This window comes from Notolepis coatsorum (genome assembly GCF_963971535.1).
Source record: "Notolepis coatsorum genome assembly, chromosome: 4".
Taxonomy (NCBI): domain Eukaryota; kingdom Metazoa; phylum Chordata; class Actinopteri; order Aulopiformes; family Paralepididae; genus Notolepis; species Notolepis coatsorum.
Genome location: NC_140168.1, coordinates 18695425 through 18718951, shown reverse-complemented (window position 1 = coordinate 18718951; position 23527 = coordinate 18695425). Strand labels below are relative to the sequence as shown.

Below are 23527 nucleotides of genomic sequence, written 5' to 3'. Positions count from 1 at the left end.
AGAATCTTGCACCGCATTCATATTACCCCCGCCCTTAAGAGTAAAATGGATCCCAATACGTCCCCACTTTGCTTTAAATGCAAGATAGAGATTGGAAACCACGTCCACTGCTTTTGGACCTGTGTAAAGCTTCAGAGCTATTGGTCCGACATCGTAGAGGAACTATCTGACATATTTCACACCCCCATCGAGCTGGATCCCCTCTGCCTTTTGCTGGGCCTCCCAGATATTCATATTGCCAATTTCAAACATAAGAGACTGTTCAATTTGTTGACATTTGCTGCTAGAAAGAACATCCTATTGTTTTGGATCAAGGATGAGGTCCTGTCAAAGAGGTCATGGCACAATATCATAATGGAATGCATTCCCTGTGAGTATATTACGTGCATGCTGCATTCCAAGTTGGACGCTTTTTATGAAATCTGGGACCCTTATCTGTCACATATTGGACCTGCGCTATCCACCACTGTACTCGCCGGATTTCCCCATTACCAGTAACCTCCCAACGGACCACTGCTGCCTTGTTTTGTTTTGTCTGACTGTACTGGCATTGTCGCCAAGGGAATACACGGTCACATGCACACGTTCACACCACACATATGCACTCACACATAAAACATATACGTAGGTAAGGCGCACGCACATATGGGTAGGTAGAACACACATATATATATAGCACACAAGATAATGCACACACATGAGAGCCACACTTTTTTTTTTTTTTTTTTTTTTTTTTTTTTTTATTAAATCTTTATTGTTTTACTTTCTTGTTTGCCTGTCTTGTGCTGTTATTACTGTTGTTAGTGTCATTATTATTATTATTGTTAATGGTATTGTATTGTGATATCTTGTTCTATGTTGAAAATTGAAAATAAAAACATTTATAAAAAAAAATGTAAATACTTCCCAAAGGTCAGTGAATACCACGATCACAACACCAGAGGGAGCTCCACAAATCATGTTAAACCCAGATTCGGCTCAAACAAGGGACTAAACACGTTTCGCAATTATGCCACATCAATGTGGAACGCCCTACCCAAAGCTGTAAAGGAATGTGAATCACTACCCACTTTCAAAACACTCAAAAAACACCTACGGGAGACTGCAATTCTGTGTGTGTGTGTCTCTCTCTCTCTCTCTCTCTCTCTCTCTCTCTCTCTCTCTCTCTCTCTCTCTCTCTCTCTCACACCTTTGTAAAACACTCATGAGACCAAAAAAAATGCCTTTGAAAACAATATGTAAAGATATATAAGATGGTATATATATATATATATTGTTCACACTATGGTGAGGCATGAGACATGGTGTTTACACATTCAAGTGGTTAGGGCTGGGCGATATAACGATAACGATAATTAGAGACAGTGGACAGACTTGTCTTTCTTGCCTGCAACTTAAAGTAATGGCTTTGCTTGTCCAAATGACAATACTGACCAAATTGAGATTTATTTGTCTCTTTTCCATTTATTTTGTTTGCTTTCTAATGTAAAATACAGTTTGAAACCGTCTGTACAGTACACAGTAGGCTATGTGTGCTAGCAGAGCTAGTCTCCAGTCACGAGTCACGGTGTTTTGTCCACCAAAAAAGCGTCAAAAGATAGAAAAGAAACTAGCAGAGCCAGAACTGTTCAACTCCCCTGGTGCCACACAGCCATCAGAGAAGCCTGTTTACTTTCGCTTTCAAACCAGCTGCAGCCTGAGAACTGGAGTGTGAGGGGCTGTAACACTAAAGATGGCGGCAACGACAAAGAATTGCTGCAAAATAAACATACATCTGTTGTTTAAAAAAATATATATTTTTTTTTAATACTTATATAACAATATCGATAATTATGGATATCGCGTGATATGATGAATGAATGAATGAAAACTTTATTTAACAGATTGAAGAATGGGTACAATACAGTACGGCTCAATACATACAATTGTTACGGGGATGCAGACCAGAGAAAGACGTTTGTCTTGTTTACATCAGGGTCCCCCATTTTCAATTCATAGTGACATTTATGACATACACAACATACATGACATCATGACATTTATGGCATAGGGACATACATGACATACAGGTATATAGTACTGTTACATTTGTGACATATATGATATGCAAATATACAGTACTGTTACCCATAGATCCTGACAGAGAGTATACATATGATGGGGAGGAGACTGTACATTAGGAGGGGGTGGGTGGGTGGGAGAGAAATATACATACGGTGGGGAGAGAAAGAGAATATATACATACGGTGGGGAGGAGACTGTACATTAGGAGGGGGTGGGTGGGTGGGAGAGAAATATACATACGGTGGGGAGAGAATATATACATACGGTGGGGAGGAGACTGGACATTTACAGTGGCCAGTTTCGAATTGCAGCCTCCCGTAGGTGCTCTTTTAGAGCGGTTTTGAATGTGGGTAGGGATTCACATTCCTTTACAGCTTTGGGTAGGGCGTTCCACATTGATGTGGCATAATTGCGAAACGTGTTTAGTCCCTTGTTTGAGCCGAATCTGGGTTTAACATGATTTGTTGAGCTTCCTCTGGTGTTGTGGTCGTGGTAGTCACTGACCTTTGGGAAGTATTTTGACATGTACAGGTACCTTAGTCGTATAGTGTATCTTGTAGACCAGGCCCATTGCAAGTTGCTGTACTCTGTCGTCTACTCTAAGCCATCCTAGGTAGTCAAAGTGGGCAGGGGTGAGGTGGGTTCTAGGAGTAAGGTCAAGTAGTAGTCTGACCAGTTTGTTTTGTGATGTTTGTAATCTTGTTTTTAGTGCCTTTGAGGTGCTTTGGTACCATGAGGTGCAAGCATAGTCGTAGTACCCTTGAATGAGTGCTCCTGCCAGAGTCTTCAGGGTATTCTTGTTTACCAGAGAGGAGATCCGGTACAAGAATCTAGTTTGTTGGTACCAATCATATATTATCGGTTTTTTTTGTTCCAAGTTTTATTTTTGATTACATCACTAACAAAATAATAAAAGAAAAAAGACTAATTTAATCAGATTAATCACTTTATTCAAATTGAGGATTTAGTTTGAGGATATAAAAAATATATATTATTAAAATAATATTAGAATTATTTTTTATTTAATATTTTTTATTAAAAACGAAGGTTCGAACGTCCTCGAAAAAACCCTGACAACGTTTGAATCACTTTATTCAAATTGAGGATTTAGTTTGAGGATATAATATATAAAAAAAATAATTTATAATTTTCTTTTTTTAATTTTACTTTTTTAATTAAAAACGAAGAATCCCAAAAACAGACTTCGGGGACAGCCTTACCAAACATTATTTATATTATTCAAATGGACCTCAAACATGTTCCGTTATGATGTCACAGTATGATGTCATAATAGAACATTCTAGAACATTTGTGATGTCACAGTATGATGTCATAATAGAACATTCTAGAATCTACACTGCCGGAAATTCTAAAGAAGAAGAAGAAGAAGAAGAAAATCTCATTGTGCATCTGGAAACAGTACTGAACAGTACTGAACAGTTAGACTAAACAACATAGACTGAAGCCTGAATTTCTCAACCAAGGTGCCTTGCTGTGGTGAGTGTCCACAACGGCTAGCTAGCTGTTCTACTTGAATACTGAATGTTAATATTGAATCAGACAATATTGAATACTGAATGTTAATTCAGGTTGACAGTTGACATCATTTGACAGTTGACAGGGGGCTGGAAAGTTAAAAGAAAAAAGACTAATTTAATCAGATTAATCACTTTACCTGTACATTACTATTGCACTTTACTGTTACAGTACATTTTCACTCTGGTTGGATGCCAAACTTATTCTCTTGTACTGTACTTGTGCTGTATGATGACAATACATTTGAATCTAATTTCGTCTAATCTAATCTAAAATGTTTATACTATGGAACTACACACTATGTAGTAGTTATTATATAGTAGTTGTCATGTTTCGTTTTTAGGACATAGGACTCTTGCACCCCTCTTTGGCACGCTTACAAGTGGTTAAAAAACCGTAGAAAGTCGTTTTGTTTTTAAAAAAAAATACAAGTTGTAGTAAAACATTATAGTTGGAGACAGACCACGCCTCTTCCCTGCAACAGTCCCTCCAATCAGCTCAGCTCATTACTGTTGCTGCTCCACTCGCGGCCAATCCACGTCCAGAACGCGCTTCGCACGCGCGGCATGTAAAACAAGCCTCGCCCCCGCCCAGTGAGTTTTCTGACCTGGGACCAGTTGACTCGCCTCAGTGTTGCTGCAGAACAAACCAGTTAGTCAGAGTTTCCTGATCTGGGACCAGTTGACTTGCCTCTCAGTGTTGCTGCAGAACAAACCAGTTAAAACAACCAGTCCACAGAATCTAGCTGTCTGACCGTCTGCATGCTGGACCTTCACCTACACAACATGACATTTGAGGAACTAAATGGGGATTATTCTTCTCAAGAAAGGTACTTTGGACGTGTTTGAAGTTTGAACAGTAATCTAATGTACACAGTAAATTTCGCAGAGTAAATTTTACTCAAACTGAATAAAATGTACTCAGTTTGAGTAAAATGTACTCTGCGAAATTTACTGTGTATAGTTCATGTGTTTGTGTGATAACTGTGCACACACACGTGAGTAGAAACGACGTGAGTATTATGTTACATGTTATATTATAATTTATGTTTGTTCATATTAATGACAAAGAGTCAAAGGCTTAGCTTTTTGTCGACACTTTTCAATCTTCTTTTTTGAAGCTGCGCCGTTTTTTTTTTAAATTATAAATATCCACGTTTAAAAAAAACGAACCTATACAATTTGTATTCCTATTTCTTTTAGTACATCGTGTTATTCTCGTCATAAGTCATTTACAACGGATGGTGATATAACTGTTACATTACATGACGACCAACTCAGACCAAATCTGGTGGATCCAGTCTGAGTTCTGGTCGCTTTTCCTCCAGGCTGACAGTAACCTGCAGAGTAAATCTGGTGGATCCCAGTCTGAGTTCTGGTCGCTTTTCCTCCAGGCTGACACAGTAACCTGCAGAGTAAATCTGGTGGATCCAGTCTGAGTTCTGGTCGCTTTTCCTCCAGGCTGACAGTAACCTGCAGAGTAAATCTGGTGGATCCCAGTCTGAGTTCTGGTCGCTTTTCCTCCAGGCTGACACAGTAACCTGCAGAGTAAATCTGGTGGATCCAGTCTGAGTTCTGGTCGCTTTTCCTCCAGGCTGACACAGTAACCTGCAGAGTAAATCTGGTGGATCCAGTCTGAGTTCTGGTCGCTTTTCCTCCAGGCTGACACAGTAACCTGCAGCGTAAATCTGGTGGATCCAGTCTGAGTTCTGGTCGCTTTTCCTCCAGGCTGACACAGTAACCTGCAGAGTAAATCTGGTGGATCCAGTCTGAGTTCTGGTCGCTTTTCCTCCAGGCTGACACAACCTGCAGAGTAAATCTGGTGGATCCAGTCTGAGTTCTGGTCGCTTTTCCTCCAGGCTGACACAGTAACCTGCAGAGTAAATCTGGTGGATCCAGTCTGAGTTCTGGTCGCTTTTCCTTCAGACTGACACAGTAACCTGCAGAGTAAATCTGGTGGATCCAGTCTGAGTTCTGGTCGCTTTTCCTCCAGGCTGACACAGTAACCTGCAGAGTAAATCTGGTGGATCCAGTCTGAGTTCTGGTCGCTTTTCCTCCAGGCTGACACAGTAACCTGCAGAGTAAATCTGGTGGATCCAGTCTGAGTTCTGGTCGCTTTTCCTCCAGGCTGACACAGTAACCTGCAGCGTAAAGCTGGTGGATCCAGTCTGAGTTCTGGTCGCTTTTCCTCCAGGCTGACACAGTAACCTGCAGAGTAAATCTGCTGGATCCAGTCTGAGTTCTGGTCGCTTTTTCTCCAGGCTGACACAGTAACCTGCAGCGTAAAGCTGGTGGATCCAACTTTTTATTCTGCGTAGCAACTTGTGATGCGTTTATTGAAACAATGAACGAGTTTCTCTTATTATGACATATCATGCCAGTTACTGTTAGGGTACATAGTATACCCTCACCTCACCTGCACCTTGTATATACTGTTTATCTTTCTCATATTTTTATATATTCAGTTCTGTATCGTTAGGGCTCAGCTTGGCTTCGCCTTCTGCACTATCTCGCGTACGTGCACGCGTACTGAATAAACCACAAATGTACCTCTAATACCAGTATTAGTCTGACCACACCCCTCATCAGCTTACCTACATAAGCAGGTGTGTGGTCACCTGCTCTCCTCCTTCTCGCTTTCACCACAAGGAAGAAGTGCCTCGGTAGATCCCCACACTTGACACCATGATGGAAGAAATTGGATTAGGAACAGCTTGGGAAACAAGGATACGTTGACATCATATCTTTATTTTCTCTTTCACTATTTTCGAGAAGATACGGCGATATTGTCTTCGTACTGGAGTGTCTAGAAGATGTTGATCATTCTACAAACCCTCCACCGGTTTTCGTATTGGGAGCACGCCGCTGCATGCTTCTCAACTGCAGTTCCTTGCTGTGTTTGTTGGGGTGAAACCTGTCAAGCCACAGCTGAACTGTCGGACATGCCGCTGTTGTGAGGAGCGGTGCGTTCCAGGTTGGGTGAGTAGTGTTTGCTGGCGGGCTCCACTTGTCTGTTAGTGCTATGGGGGCTACTAGACGAAGTTTATGGAAACCGGCCCCAGGCTAGGGTCCTTTGTTTAGCCGTCTAGGCGACAGAAGGCCTTGGTCTGGCGACCATTATAGTTTTAACTAGTGGGCCGCGACCATTGACACTGGTGATCCCTGTGTGTTCTGGACGAGTGGATTCTCTCTGTCACCGTGTTAAGACCCCATCTTTCATATCCAAATGAGAGTATTCCTTCACGAGGGGATATGTGCATGTAATGTGCGATAGCGGCAGATTCATGTTCAAAGTCAGCTATACAGGCCAGTTGGTACTGTGCTGATTCCGCCGGACGTGTTATTATCACCGTTGTGAAGCGGTGTTGACGTCTTGTTTTTCCTTTTCTCTTAAAAAGTGGGAAGGGTTCAGAACGGCGGCCTGTCTGGGTGAGTGTTATGTCATTGTTTACATGTTCATAGCTTACGGTTAGCCGGTCGGTGGCCTGGCGCGGGGTGGCTTGGCTTCTCGCGCGCCGCCGGGAGCTCGCTCCTGATCGCGTGCGTCGTAGATCGGCGTCTCGCGAGCGGAAGCGATAGCACCCGAACGGCTGGAGCAGCCGTTAGCTTGATGCTATTCTGTTGAACGTGCTTTGATTTTTAACATGTTTTACACTTTTGACCACGACGTCATCCTTGACAGGGGATGTTCGTCAACCCTGCCCGAGCCTAGACGGGGATTGCGTCAACAAAGAGGACTGTAGCGACTGGTGGAGCGGCGACGCTGCCCGGATCGAACAACACGGGACGCTTGTGACTGCACTTCGCTGATCTGCGTTCCGGGCAGGTACGGGGTTGGCCAGACCCTCATAACACGTCTTCTGGTTTTACCTTGCTAAATGTATTGTGAATGACGGTGTTTTTTCCCAAAACGTGTGTTGTTGCAATGCATTTGAGATACGTTGCGGGTTGTGTGTGAGCTGTTTTTGTCACTGGCAGTAGCTTCTCCGTGCAGGTCGTGATGTATTGATCTGGTTGTTGTGTGAGAAACATCATGGTGTTTATGTGTACCGTGTACTCACTACTAAGGCAACTAACCTATGAAGCTATGCTTGGTGACGAGTGAGTAAAAGAATGTTCTTTCTCAGACTGTAATGACAATGAACAGTGAGTTCACACATTGACAGGTTTTCCTGTTTTAACTGGCCGTATTGAGGGTGAAATAGGAGGATTGTGTTTCCCCCCCCGGTTCCCTGGGGACTTTATCACCTCCTATCAGACATGTTGTGCATTAATTGTGTCTTTGTGTGGTAGGGATACGATGTAACTCTCAGCTTGATTGCTGAGGTTGTGCTAAATCTGCTGGAGAAACTTATTTCCTAAAGGGAAATTGGTTTGGTTGCTGTCGTGTGCTTAGCAAGGCCTGTGGTCGATACTAATCAAGAATGATGTATTCTCTCATTGTGATGATGATGGGTTGTGTGTGTCATGTGACCTACAACTGGGTTGTACTGGCCACAGAAGCACATGTGTATGTTGGACCGGGGTTCTTAGAGCCCTCTCTATTCTGTGTTTTTCCTTAGTAAAAATCAGATAGCAGGTTAGCTTGTGCGCTGTGTGGAGCTGTGAAACGCTTCATAGAGCTGACTATGACTGTGTCATATTCTCTTTTTGTCGTTACGTCGTATCATGGGTGTGGGGTCGTAAAGGGGTGAACTGGTAACCTTTCCTCTCCCCATTGTTCTGTCGGTCAGGGGTACACCCCCTGTCCTTCAAGGTTCCCGTCACGTGGCGGTTCGGCACGTTACGGGGGGGGGGGGGGGGGGGGGGGGGGAGGGAGTTCCTGGTCCCACGGCCTGGTATATTGGGCGTGTGCACCGCAGGAATTCCCCCGCCATAGAGTACGTCACCGTGCGCGTCTCTGTTGGTAGGACTTCCGTGTGCTGTTCAGGTCCATGTGATGGATCTGTTTTCAGGGGGGGTGGTCAGGGCTCCTCCTCACCAAGCGCCTACTCAGGCCTTCTGTGAGTTCGGACTCCTTCTTCCATGTGATCCATGTGAGGAAGCCTCCATCAGAGTACAGAGCCTTCCTCCTCAGATTGTCAAAGTGAGTGGACCCTCTAGAAGGGTCCTTTTCTATTGTATGTATATTCGATTCAATTCGTTTATTGAGTGTGTATGGGTTCGGTGCCTCTTCCCCGGAGGCCCTAAAACCAGTTTTTTACATGGCTCAAGGTGCAATATATTCTTTTCAATCTGTACAGCTCGCGTGGGAAGTCTCTCTGGGGATCCCCGTCTCTTTCCTATGGGAGGGTGGTGGGATGTAAAAATGTGTACATTTTTTACCCCGGCTGTGTAGACTGGGATACATACTGTTGATGCTTCCTTCTTTCTATTCCAGAAGTATTGGAGTTAGGGAGTGTCACACCCCTCTTGTCGTTCCCCTGGGCGCCTTGGGGATTCAATGGCAGGTCTAAATAGCCTGTTCATTGATGGGGGTGTGTCCCGACGCACGTATAGTGCTAGCTCGCTGTAAACAGGCGATTGACTGGCACGCCTTAGTTGCTTGTGGTTGAAACAGCGTTTTTATAAAGCAACTGAGATGGGGGTTTTTCCTCTTCCGGCGACCACATCCCATGACCTGGGTGGGTTGTCGACGGATCCTCGTTCATGTCTGGGGGATGATGACGGGATGGATCTGAACATATGTAGTGGGGTCTCACGCCCTTGGGGTGGGCCACCAGGCGCGGTTCGTCCCGACGTCTGGGTGGCGCCTTCTTTTCATGTTAAGATCAACACGCATATCTGCCCTTTTCCTGGGGCATGTCGGCGTGGTTAGGGCACGGGACTGGTTCTGGTCACGCTGGTCCAGATCAGTTGAACCCGTTGTCCGCCGGGGATGCAGATCTGCTGTTCTGGTACCCTGAGGGACTTGGGCTTTTTTCAGGGGGAAAAATGCCAGGTCGGTCTGGGTGTCACAGGGTTAAGCGCTATGGAGACCCTGGTTGGGTATGTTTTTACTCAGCACTGTCGTCATGGCTTACAGCCATGCCATTCTGTACGCGCTCGATCTCGTCGGATCTCGGCCGCTACACAGGTTGGTCCTGGTTAGTACTTGGTTGGGAGACCGCCGGGGAATACCAGGTACGGTGTGCTTAGGGGCTGGTTCTCCATTGTTTTTCGCTCCTCTCTCACGCATGGCGAAGAGGGGCCTGTGGGGGTGGTTTTTTGACCTCCTCTGGTGACCCTGTGCTTCCCGTACCGCCAGGCCCGGTCCGAAGTGATGTTTGCGACCCGTAGGCCTGGGTTAACCCTTTTTGGAAACTGAAACACTTGTACTGCGGTATAGCCGGTGTATACCCGCAGGTGTGTTTTGGAGTTTTTTCTTGAGGGGTTATAGGAACAACCACCGCATTGGGTAACACCGAGGTGGTTGATTCCCTGGTGTGTTGGAGCAGTGTCAACTCCCGGGTTCACCGGTTGAGGGTGCCCCTGCACGTTCATGACGTCTGCCAATCGTGTCAGCCTTCTCTGCCTCGACCCCTCTGGGTGGGGGTTGTTAAATGGAGGCTTGGTCATGCAACACCGCCACCTTACGCTCCTTCCGCCGGGGCGGCTGTGTTCAGCTGTCCCCTCTGGCGCCTGTCTCGTCCGCAGTCTCCAGGCTAGGGTTAACAGCCTGTTGCCTGGTTTTTCCCCGGTGCGCTGCCTGCTTCCGTTGGTTAACCTTTTTTGTGTGCTTACGGCCATGCTGACTGCCTATTCTGCAGGGTCAGTGTGCCAGGCGGTGTACTATTGGGGGGACGGGGCCCGCTCGGCTTACTGGCCTGGTTGGTTCCGCCTGGGAATACCAGGTGCAGTAACTGAGGGGCCTTTGTCCGAATACGCTGGCGATGTGGGGGGCGGGGCACTACGTGCCCACCTGGTGGGGTCTTGATGCTGGCATCATGGACTTCTCCGGGCCCCCATTCCAGGGAGTCCAGTCCTTTTGGTGGGTCTGGGTCTTCCTTCGTGCTCCGCTGCTACGGCCTTGCCACGGGGTTGGGTTTGCCCTTGACCCCGTGATTCTGGGGGCAGTAACGAGGTTGTTCCTCCGTTCGTTCCCGGGTGGCATGCGGGTTGTGCGTGTGTGTAGTCGTGGGTCAAGCCACGGTCTGCTCACCCTGTGCGTTAAGTTGCTTGAGAGCTCTTCGCACGGTCGGGTCCGTCGCCTTCCCGTGAAGCCTCTAATAGGGGGGATACCCTCCATTAGGGGGGGTCGGGGGGGCTCGGCCCTCCCTGTTCTGATGGTTTTGGGGGGCTGTCAGCGGGGTGTATTTGTCAGCCAAGTGGCTCCGCTTGGCCTCCCTTGTGCAGAAGGCGAAGCCAAGCTGAGCCCTAACGATACAGAACGTTAGGTTATGACTATAACCAAGTTCTGTTAGTTAGGGCGATGCTTGGCTTCGGACGGCCGCTGCAGCCCTTGACCTCACCTTGTGGTGAAAGCTTGGGAAGGAGGAGAGCAGGTGACCACACACCTGCTTATGTAGGTAAGCTGATGAGGGGTGTGGTCAGACTAATACTGGTATTAGAGGTACATTTGTGGTTTATTCAGTACGCGTGCACGTACGCGAGATAGTGCAGAAGGCGAAGCCAAGCATCGCCCTAACTAACAGAACTTGGTTATAGTCATAACCTAACGTTAATCATATTGTTTACACTGTTTATCTTTCTCATATTTTTATATTCAGTTAACTATATTGTTTACACTGTTTATCTTTCTCATATTTTTATATGCAGTTAATCATATTGTTTACACTGTTTATCTTTCTCATATTTCTATATTCAGTTAATCATATTGTTTACACTGTTTATATTTCTCATCTTTTTATATTCAGTTAATCATATTGTTTACACTGTTTATCTTTCTCATATTTCTATATTCAGTTAATTATATATGATTGTTTACACTGTTTATCTTTCTCATATTTTTATATTCAGTTAATTATATTGTTTACACTGTTTATCTTTCTCATGTTTCTATATTCAGTTAATCATATTGTTTACACTGTTTATCTTTCTCATATTTCTATATTCAGTTAATCATATTGTTTACACTGTTTATCTTTCTCATATTTTTATATTCAGCTAATCATATTGTTTACACTGTTTATCTTTCTCATATTTCTATATTCAGTTAATTATATATTATTGTTTACACTGTTTATCTTTCTCATATTTTTATATTCAGTTAATTATATTGTTTACACTGTTTATCTTTCTCATATTTTTATATTCAGCTAATCATATTGTTTACACTGTTTATCTTTCTCATATTTTTATATTCAGTTAATTATATTGTTTACACTGTTTTTATAATCTGATCAAATTGTATTGACTTATTTATGTCCATACCTGTACCCCCTCCCCCATGCTGCTATGACACCGGAATTTCCCCAAGGGATCAATAAAGGAATATCTTATCTTATCTTATCTATCTTATTATCCACAGCCGTAAAAAGATGTGAATCCCTACCCACATTCAAAACCGCTCTTAAAGAGCACCTACAGGAGGCTGCAATTCGAAACTGGCCACCGTAAATGTCCAAACCCAAACCCACCCACCCCCACCCCCTCCTAATAGACAGTCTCCTCCCCACCGTATGTATTATATTTTCTCCCCACCATATGTATATTTTTTCTCCCACCCGCCCACCCCCTCCTATTGTACAGTTTCCTCCCCATCATATGTATATATTCTCTGTCAGGATCTATGGGTAACAGTACTGTATATTTGCATATTGTATATGTCACAAATGTAACAGTACTATATACCTGTATGTCATGTATGTCCCTATGCCATAAATGTCGTGTATGTTGTGTATGTCATAAATGTCACTGAATTGAAAATGGGGGACCCTGATGTAAACAAGACAAACATCTTTCTCTGCTCTGCATCCCCTTAACAATTGTGTGTATTGAGCCGTACTGTATTGTACCCATTCTGCAATCTGTTAATAAAGTTTTCATTCATTCATCTTACTACAGAATGGACTCGGAGTCGGTGGGGAGGGCGCTGGAGGAGGTGCTGAGTGCTGCGTTGCCACAAGGCTGCATCACAGTGGGGGTCTATGAAGCGACCAAGTCACTCAACATGTAAGTGACGTCATGATCAGTAGACTAGATACTATATATATCTGTACATATCTGTAGACTAGATACTATATCTATATCTGTACATATCCGTTGATACTATATTTAAGCATTACATCACGCGCAGGAGTGGTTTATTGTTCACAAATCACGACTGCAAGTGGTGTAAAGCTTTTATACAACTGCCACATTCATCCAACCTTATTTCTATACAATAAACACACATTAATCGAAGATTTATTGAAAAAACCATCCGCCAGAAAAAGTAGTTCCCACAACTACAAAAAAGACAATTTGCCTCCATGTGGAAGCAGATCGGAAGTGCATCCAACCAACTAACACATCCAACTGTGTATTATTGGAATGATTGAGAGAAGTTGCCTCATGTGGAAGCAGCTTGAAGTGCATCCAACCAACTAACACATCCAACTGTGTATTATTGGAATGATTGATTGAAAATTTTATTACCAGATGCAGAATGGGTACAATACAGTACGGCTCAATACACACAATTGTTAAGGGAATGCAGACCTACTTTCCATAGAACTTCATTCTTAGATGCTTCTATAGAAAGTAGGTAAAACAAATTAAAACGTTTTCTTTGCCCTATAGGAAAAAAACGTTTTCTTCGCCCTATTTTTTTATTTATTTTTTTAAACCTACTGTAGAGGGCCTAAACTTAACCAGTTGGAAACCAAGCGTACAGTAATAAAATTAGCAATCAATCAATCAACTCAATAGGCCATGCTCACTTAGAACAGCGCAGCACCCAGCTCTCTCTCAGTCTGACCCGCGTTGCAGACAGGAGTGTGTGTGTGTGTGTGTGTGTGTGTGTGTGTGTGTGTGTGTGTGTGTGTGTGTGTGTGTGTGTGTGTGTGGCGGTGGGTGGAGACTAGAGCTAGCGCTGACAGTCAGAGAGGAGGAAAAAGAAATTGAAAAGAAAAATGTAAATTAATCAATCAATCAAATCGCGATTTTTCTTTTGTTACACAATTATTCAAGACCCATCGATTACATCATCCAACATTGTTTAAACGACTAAGACATTCGCTGTGACAGAATCGCTTGATATTTAGTCGTTTAGTCGCTATCAACATATCCATTTGTAAAGATTATTGTCCACCTTCTTATGATCCGGCGGATTGATGTGATGTGATTCGGTTGTGGGCGGGTCCTGGGCCAGCAAGCGTGGACTGATCGCAATAAATACGTGTAAATGGACTGTTTCAGCCAATCAGAATCGAGAAATTTGCATGCCGTTGTATAACTGTAGATACTATATCTATATCTGTACATATCTGTAGATACTAGGGATGTCCGATATTATCGGCCGACCGATATTATCGGCCGATATCGGCAGTAAAATGTGATATCGGAAAATATCGGTATCGGTAAAAAAGTTTTTTTTTTTTTTTCTTTTTTTACATTTTTTTAACCTTTATTTACCCAGGCAAGCAAGTAAGAACCAATTCTTATTTTATTTATTGTCAAAAGTATGCATGTTGGTTTAATTCAACAACAAGAGATATGTAATGTTAATTTTTACTTTTTTAATTATCATATTTTGCACAGATAATGCTTACATTTAGAAAGCCTTTTGAATGCATCCAGTGAAATTATTAATTACCTGAAATTATTCAGTTTTTTTGGGGGGAAACCCTGCATATATCGGTATCGGTTGATATCGGTATCGGTATCGAAATTAAGAGTTGGACAATATCGGAATATCGGTATCGGTAAAAAAGCCAATATCGAGCATCCCTAGTAGATACTATATCTGTACATATCTGTCGATACTATATCTATATCTGTACATATCTGTAGATACTATATCTGTACATATCAGTAGATACTATATCTATACATATCAGTAGATACTATATCTATATCTGTACATATCAGTAGATACTATATCTATATCTGTAGATACTATATCTATATCTGCACATATCAGTAGATACTATATCTATATCTGTACATATCAGTAGATACTATATCTGTAGATACTATATATATATCTGTACATATCAGTAGATACTATATCTATATCTGTACATATCAGTAGATACTATATATATATCTGTAGATACTATATCTATCTGAATCCCAAAAACAGGCTTTGGGGACAGCCTTACCAAACATTATTTATATTATTCAAATGGACCTCAAACATGTTCCGTTATGATGTCACAGTATGATGTCATAATAGAACATTCTAGAACATTTGTGATGTCACAGTATGATGTCATAATAGAACATTCTAGAACATTTGTGATGGCACAGTATGATGTCATAATAGAACATGCTAGAACATTATTGTGATGTCACAGTATGATGTCATAATAGAACATTCTAGAACATTTGTGATGTCACAGTATGATGTCATAATAGAACATGCGAGAACATTATTGTGATGTCACCGTATGTCGTAATAGAACATTCTAGAACATTTGTGTTCTATATATATTCAACAATTCGCTCATGAAAGCTCATTGTGCATCTGGAAACAGTACTGAACAGATGGACTAAATAACATAAAGCCTGCATTTCTCAACCAAGGTGCCTTGCCTACCGGTTTGCTGTGGAGTGAGTGTCCACAACGGCTAGCTAGCTGTTCTACTTGAATACTGAATGTTAATATTGAAACAGACAATATTGAATACTGAATGTTAATTCAGGTTGACAGTTGACATCATTTGACAGTTGACAGGGGGCTGGAAAGTTAAAAGAAAAAAGACTAATTTAATTTAACCTGCAAAGTAAATCTGGTGGATCCAGTCTGAGTTCTGGTCGCTTTTCCTCCAGGCTGACACAGTAACCTGCAGAGTAAATGCTGGATCCAGTCTGAGTTCTGGTCGCTTTTCCTCCAGGCTGACACAGTAACCTGCAGAGTAAATGCTGGATCCAGTCTGAGTTCTGGTCGCTTTTCCTCCAGGCTGACACAGTAACCTGCAGCGTAAAGCTGGTGGATCCAACTTTTTATTCTGCGTAGCAACTTGTGATGCGTTTATTGAAACAATGAACGAGTTTCTCTTATTATAAACAAGACAAACGTCTTTCTCTGCTCTGCATCCCCTTAACAATTGTGTGTATTGAGCCGTACTGTATTGTACCCATTCTGCAATCTGTTAATAAAGTTTTCATTCATTCATCTTACTACAGAATGGACTCGGAGTCGGTGGGGAGGGCGCTGGAGGAGGTGCTGAGTGCTGCGTTGCCACAAGGCTGCATCACAGTGGGGGTCTATGAAGCGGCCAAGTCACTCATAAACATGTAAGTGACGTCATGATCAGTCGACGGTGCAAGTCCCCCTACTACCTGTTATCTGTACCAGGCAGCAGCCTAAGTAATATATCTATATCTGTACCAGGCAGCAGCCTAATATATCTATATCTGTACCAGGCAGCAGCCTAATATATCTAGAATAGAATAGAATGATCTGTATTGTCATTGTTACAATGTTTACAACGAATATCTATATCTGTGTACCAGGCAGCAGCCTAACATATCTATATCTGTGTACCAGGCAGCAGCCTAATATATCTATATCTGTACATATTTGTAGATACTATATCTATATCTGTACATATCAGTAGACTAGATACTATATATATCTGTACATATCTGAAGACTAGATACTATATCTATATCTGTACATATCTGTTGATACTATATCTGTAGATACTATATCTATATCTGTACATATCTGTAGATACTATATCTATAACTGTACATATCTGTCGATACTATATCTATATCTGTACATATCTGTAGATACTATATCTGTACATATCAGTAGATACTATATCTATATCTGTACATATCAGTATATACTATATCTGTAGATACTATATATATATCTGTACATATCAGTAGATACTATATATATATATATATATATATATATATATATATATATATATATATATATATATAAATAAACTAAAAGGAGAAAACCTTCAAGGGAAAGAAGGGGCCGCACACTCCACAGGACTGGTTTTTGCTTATTTATTGTTGCACAACGCGTTTCGCTATCGCTTCCTCAGGTGCTATCGTTTCGCTATCGCTTCCTCAGGTGCTATATATATAGCACCTGAGGAAGCGATAGCGAAACGCGTTGTGCAACAATAAATAAGCAAAAACCAGTCCTGTGGAGTGTGCGGCCCCTTCTTTCCCTTGAAGGTTTTCTCCTTTTAGTTTATTTATCTCTCTTGCGCTGACCTGCACCTCGAGTCGGGGTCCAACCAGATGTGCACGAGTCTTATTTAGTTTAGTTTATATATATATATATCTGTAGATACTATATCTATCTGTACATATCAGTAGATACTATATCTATATCAGTAGATACTATATCTGTAAATACTATATCTATATCTGTACATACTATATATCTGTACAAACATACTATATCTATATCGTACATATATGTAGATACTATATATACTGTATATGTACATATCTTTAGATACTATATATGTACAAGTAGATATTATATCTATATCTAGATATTATATCTATATCTGTACATATCTGTAGATACTATATCTATATCTGTACTATATCGCATCGGTTCTCAAACCTTTTCATGTCAACTAACACTTGATAGGCCAGGGACCGCATCTGAGAAGATATTTGTTTTTAGGTGTGATTTAGTCCAGAATTCTATAACTGTATTGAACATAGACGTGGATATAGGGAGACCTCATTCTTATACATGATCTCGTCGGACGAACTACCACTGAATAAAAAATCAGACCTGTAGCTGATTCAGGATCAGATATGAAAGTGGCCCAAATCAGAATTGAAAAGATCAGATTCCATGTGATTTGTGCTGCTCACCTGCAAGGGGAAGGCTAAGAGAATTATTAAGGACTCGAGCCACCCGAACAACTGCCTCTTTGAACTGCTGCCGTCAGGCAAGCGATACCGGAGTCTTATGGCGAGCACAGAAAGACTCAGAAGGAGCTTCTATCCCCAGGCCATCAGGCTGCTAAACGAACAATAATCGCTAAACGAACAATAATCACTATGCAACAACCATCAAATGCACACAGCACACACACCCACACGCACACACACACTCACTCAAACAAACAACACACTGCAGCACCCACTCTCCACACTTTAGATCACACAAACACACTTACACTTTATATTTATTGATAAAGGATTTGCACTACAACTCGTACACCTACTGTGAATTGTACCTAAACTGCACCTCGTCCATTTATGCCTTGCACTATATAGTATTGTATATTAGTACACTGCACAGTATTGTATATTGTATGGTAACTACGTCTACGAACATTGTACATATGTCTAAACTGAACACTGTGACCTCTTTTTTTTTTTTTTTCTTCTAATTTTTACTATGTTTTTATTTCATACTTATCTTGTCATGCACAGTCTCTGGAGCGCAACAGTAAGAAGCATTTTGTACAAAAGTATTCTGTACTTCTGTATGACAACTATTAAAGAAACTTGAAACTTGAAACTTGAACACTGTTGTGAAGCAAATCAGATCAGAGTCACGAGCAAAGAAATCAGATTTGGGCCCCTTTTGCCTGCAGAGTGAACTTAGAGTACATTTTATCAACAAACGACTGCTGGTTTATGCTTCAACAGCTACTATTAAAAACGTTTGTTCAAAGCGTGTTCGGCCTTGATGCTGCATCACCATTTCTTAAACACTTGCAAGAACAACAACAACAACAACACCAAAATAAACGTGTTTAGGAAAGTAAACAGTGGTTGTGAATCTCCAGAGACCCCGACAACGTGGTGCTGTGCATCCTGGCCACGGAGGGAGAGGAGGTGACGGACGTGGCTCTTCAGATCTACTTCACTCTCATCCAGGCCTTCTGCTGCGAGAACCACATCAACATCCTGAGAGTCAACAACACAAGACGGTTGGCAGAGCTCCTGGAAGGAGCAGGAGGAGAGCCCATGGATCTACACTTTGTCCTGGTCACTGTACGTATATCTGTTCTCATCCGTTCACATGATTCAGCCCCAGACCGTGAGTAGAGCAGATGTAGTCTGGCTCATATCCCTCCTAGTTACACACAGTCCTCATATCCCTCCTAGTTACACACAGTCCTCATATCTCTCCTAGTTACACACAGTCCTCATATCCCTCCTAGTTACACACAGTCTTCATATCCCTCCTAGTTACACACAGTCCTCATATCTCTCCTAGTTACACACAGTCTTCATATCCCTCCTAGTCACACATACACACAGTCTTCATATCCCTCCTAGTTACACACAGTCCTCATATCCCTCCTAGTTACACACAGTCTTCATATCCCTCCTAGTCACACATACACACAGTCTTCATATCTCTCCTAGTTACACACAGCCTTCATATCCCTCCTAGTTACACACAGTCCTCATATCTCTCCTAGTTACACACAGTCTTCATATCCCTCCTAGTTACACACAGTCCTCATATCTCTCCTAGTTACACACAGTCCTCATATCTCTCCTAGTTACACACAGTCCTCATATCCCTCCTAGTTACACATACACACAGTCTTCATATCCCTCCTAGTTACACACAGTCCTCATATCCCTCCTAGTTACACACAGTCCTCATATCTCTCCTAGTTACACACAGTCTTCACATCCCTCCTAGTTACACACAGTCCTCATATCCCTCCTAGTTACACACAGTCTTCATATCCCTCCTAGTTACACACAGTCCTCATATCCCTCCTAGTTACACACAGTCTTCATATCCCTCCTAGTTACACACAGTCCTCATATCCCTCCTAGTTACACACAGTCCTCATATCTCTCCTAGTTACACACAGTCCTCATATCCCTCCTAGTTACACATACGCAGTGCAGTGCCCCTGAAGCAGTTTTGGGGTTCAGTGCCTTGCTCAAGGGCACTTAGGCAGGATGGTGGGCACCGTAGATGTAATACCAGCCACCCTTCAGTCACCAGCTCACAGCTGGAATACACCCTTCTGTCGGGGCCGTGGGTCAAGCCGGCGACCTTCTGTGACCGACCGGCCTCGTCTACCTCTAGGCCTACCTGTCTGTTTACTGACTGACCTATTCTACCTCTAGACCTACCTGCCTGTTTACTGACTGACCTATTCTACCTCTAGACCTACCTGCCTGTTTACTGACTGACCTATTCTACCTCTAGACCTACCTGCCTGTTTACTGACTGACCTATTCTACCTCTAGACCTACCTGCCTGTTTACTGACTGACCTATTCTACCTCTAGACCTACCTGTCTGTTTACTGACCAGCCTCTTCTACCTCTAGACCTACCTGTCTGTTTACTGACCAGCCTCTTCTACCTCTAGACCTACCTGTCTGTTTACTGACCAGCCTCTTCTACCTCTAGACCTACCTGTCTGTTTACTGACCAGCCTCTTCTACCTCTAGACCTACCTGTCTGTTTATTGACCGGCCTCTTCTACCTCTAGACCTACCTGCCTGTTTATTGACCGGCCTATTCTACCTCTAGGCCTACCTGCCTGTTTACTGACTGGCCTCTTCTACCTCTAGACCTACCTGTCTGTTTACTGACTGACCTATTCTACCTCTAGACCTACCTGCCTGTTTACTGACTGACCTATTCTACCTCTAGGCCTACCTGCCTGTTTACTGACTGGCCTCTTCTACCTCTAGACCTACCTGCCTGTTTACTGACTGGCCTCTTCTACCTCTAGACCTACCTGCCTGTTTATTGACCGGCCTATTCTACCTCTAGACCTACCTGCCTGTTTACTGACCAGCCTCTTCTACCTCTAGACCTACCTGCCTGTTTACTGACTGACCTATTCTACCTCTAGACCTACCTGTCTGTTTACTGACCGGCCTCTTCTACCTCTAGACCTACCTGTCTGTTTATTGACCGGCGTCTTCTACCTCTAGACCTACCTGTCTGTTTACTGACCGGCCTCTTCTACCTCTAGACCTACCTGTCTGTTTACCGACCGGCCTATTCTACCTCTAGACCTACCTGTCTGTTTATTGACCGGCCTATTCTACCTCTAGACCTACCTGCCTGTTTACTGACTGACCTATTCTACCTCTAGACCTACCTGCCTGTTTACTGACTGGCCTCTTCTACCTCTAGACCTACCTGCCTGTTTACTGACTGGCCTCTTCTACCTCTAGGCCTACCTGCCTGTTTACTGACCGGCCTCTTCTACCTCTAGACCTACCTGCCTGTTTACTGACCGGCCTATTCTACCTCTAGGCCTACCTGCCTGTTTACCGCTGCCTCTCTGTCCTCAGAGCCCGCCCCCGTCGTCATGGAAGGACCCGGCCCTCAGCAAGGTCAACCGCTTCTGCAGCGAGCGTCGCCTCATGGACCAGTGGGTTCCCGTCATCCACCTGCCGGAGCGCTGAGGGCCTGCCAGGACCTGGGATGAGGGCCTGCCAGGACCTGGGATGAGGGCCGTTCTCTGCAGGGGAAGGAACCCTTGTGACCCCAGAGGGCTGGTCACGACCTCCATGCTGGAACCAGATGCACCAGATGCACCTGGGACCAAACACAACTACAACCAAAGATGAGGATCTTAGGCGTAACGATGAAACAGAAGGAAAACCTTTTGAACACGGCCCGGCGCTTTTCACGGAAGACATCAGGAATCTTAACGTCAAGGAGGCCTACCTGCCTGTTTACTGACCAGCCTCGTCTACCTCTAGGCCTATGCTGAAAATATACAATTGCACTGCTGTTTTGATAGGGGTAGGGTCTTTACTCTTGGCTAAATTTGAAAAAGAAACACAACATTCATTAATACGGACTGTATTGATCTATTTATGACGTGAAATAAATCTCGGCCCGGTACCGATCGGGGTTAACATCAAGGACTCTGTACAGGAGGAGGTGAAGCACTGACTCATGATGACAGGACGGAGGAACCATAGACCGTCTGGTCCCTGATCAAACTAATGCACTTGTTGAAACACTGGATCTTCTTTTGAAGTTTTGTTTATTTCATACACACTGTTGAAGTTAACGTTACTATTGTTCTCATTATTTAAAAAGGGAGGGGCTAGAACCCCACTGACCAGTGAAGTGAATATATTCTATGCATTCAGTGTTTCCATGACAACTGTTTTATTTTTTATTTATTTTTACTGCAAGTGAATTGTTTTTTAGTTTTTTCAGAAGTTATTTCTAATTATATTTAAGTGTATTTATGTTTTCAATATCTTTCTACCGTTTATTATATGCAAGTCCTCTGCAAGTCACATATGTAATATTGTGGTACAATAAAGTATATTTTTTCCACAGTTCAGAACTCAACGCTCTTCCTTGTGTTCTTTTCATATTGTATTTCTGGAAATGTGACAAAGGCCGGGTGAACTTTGACCCCCCCTGACAGTCAGCTGTAAAGAAGAATCACGTGCGGATCAGTGGGGTCACGCTGGCCTCGGTGACACCCTGCCCAACCCCCCCACGCTGGCCTCGGTGACACCCTGCCCACCCCCCGCTAACCTCGCTGACCCCCCCCCCCCCCCCCCGCTGTAGGATCTGCTTGCCTCAGCGCTGTTCTGCTCATTCATCCAAACAGATTGTCTTTTTTCCATCCATCCGTCCTGAGTGTTAGAGTCCAGCCTGCAGCTCCACCAGGACTGTATCACACCTGCATGTGTCAGAAGAGGAAGAAAGCCAAAGACAAACTGCTGAGTGCAAAGTCACCCAGGCTAACTGAACGTGCAAAGAAAGAGTACAAGGTGAAAGACTTAGAGGTCAAGAGGAGTGCCCGAAGGGATAAGAGAGCCTTTGTGGAGAACCTGGCAAGTGAAGCAGAGACGGCTGCGGCTAAAGGACAACTCAGTATAGTGTATAGCAGGGGTAGGCAACCTTAGGCACGCGTGCCTGCATAGGCACGCGGGGGCATTTGCATAGGCACAGGGGGCAGCAGTAAAAAAAAATATATATATATTTTTTTTTGCTTTGAAATATTATAGTGAAATATTTTGCACTGTTGTCACATTTATCTTGTTGAAATCCTCCCACAGGTTCTTTTTACTACCACATATTTAATTGAGACCCTTTATTTGTTTATTATTTCAATTTAGCTGGAAATACATTGCTACATCATTCAGTAACATTTGCAGAGCCTTATAACAAAAACATTATTACGGTCACCACTGTGACCAGTGGGATTAATCAACTAATTTTATTATTTATTTTTCTATTTCATTGAACATTGCACATGTTAAAAGCCATATTCTTTACTCAAAATGTGAGTATTACCAAGTCAACTTGTGTTCTTAAAACAATGACAATAAACATAGTTTTATTAGGTTGAAATAATGTGGTTGTTTTCTGGATTATTATGGATTGAAAACTGAACCTTAATGCACAGTAACTGAACTCAATATTTTTAAGTTCTGGTAACTTATTATATATTTTTTTACAGTGTAGTCTTGCGATCAATCAAAACTTATTTACACTATATACCTCACATTCACCCTCCATTCACATCCTGGTGTTCTCCATTAGGCCTGTAGGTGGAGCTATGACAGCCCACGTACAGTACACACACCGATGGTGTGTGATGTGTCCAAAAAAGAATGGGCAAATGTGAGTGAAATGGTCGCACTGTATGCAGCTGTTTGTCTGCATTGCATTCCCCCCCCCCCCCCCCCCCCCCCCCCAACTCAGATTTAGGGTTGATACAACCATCATAATAATATTGTTAATAATAACGATAATGATGTAATAATGTAAAAATTATCATTAAAAATACCTGATTATGAGAAAAAATATTTACGATGCATGGAATATTGTTGAGGCACACTAGTTACAACTATATTTCAAACAGGC

At 42.9% G+C, this 23527-nt stretch overlaps 1 protein-coding gene across 1 annotated transcript; it reads left to right on the top strand.

Moving 5' to 3' along the window:
* The first annotated feature begins 4369 nt into the window (after positions 1-4369).
* On the top strand, positions 4370-21938 carry gadd45aa (growth arrest and DNA-damage-inducible, alpha, a). The gene is made up of 5 exons (XM_084312778.1): positions 4370-4429; positions 12606-12713; positions 15873-15983; positions 18479-18686; positions 20977-21938. Exons 1-5 carry the CDS (start codon positions 4386-4388, stop codon positions 21088-21090), a joined length of 585 nt encoding a protein of 194 aa, XP_084168904.1. The 5' UTR covers positions 4370-4385; the 3' UTR covers positions 21091-21938.
* The last annotated feature ends 1589 nt before the right edge of the window (positions 21939-23527 follow it).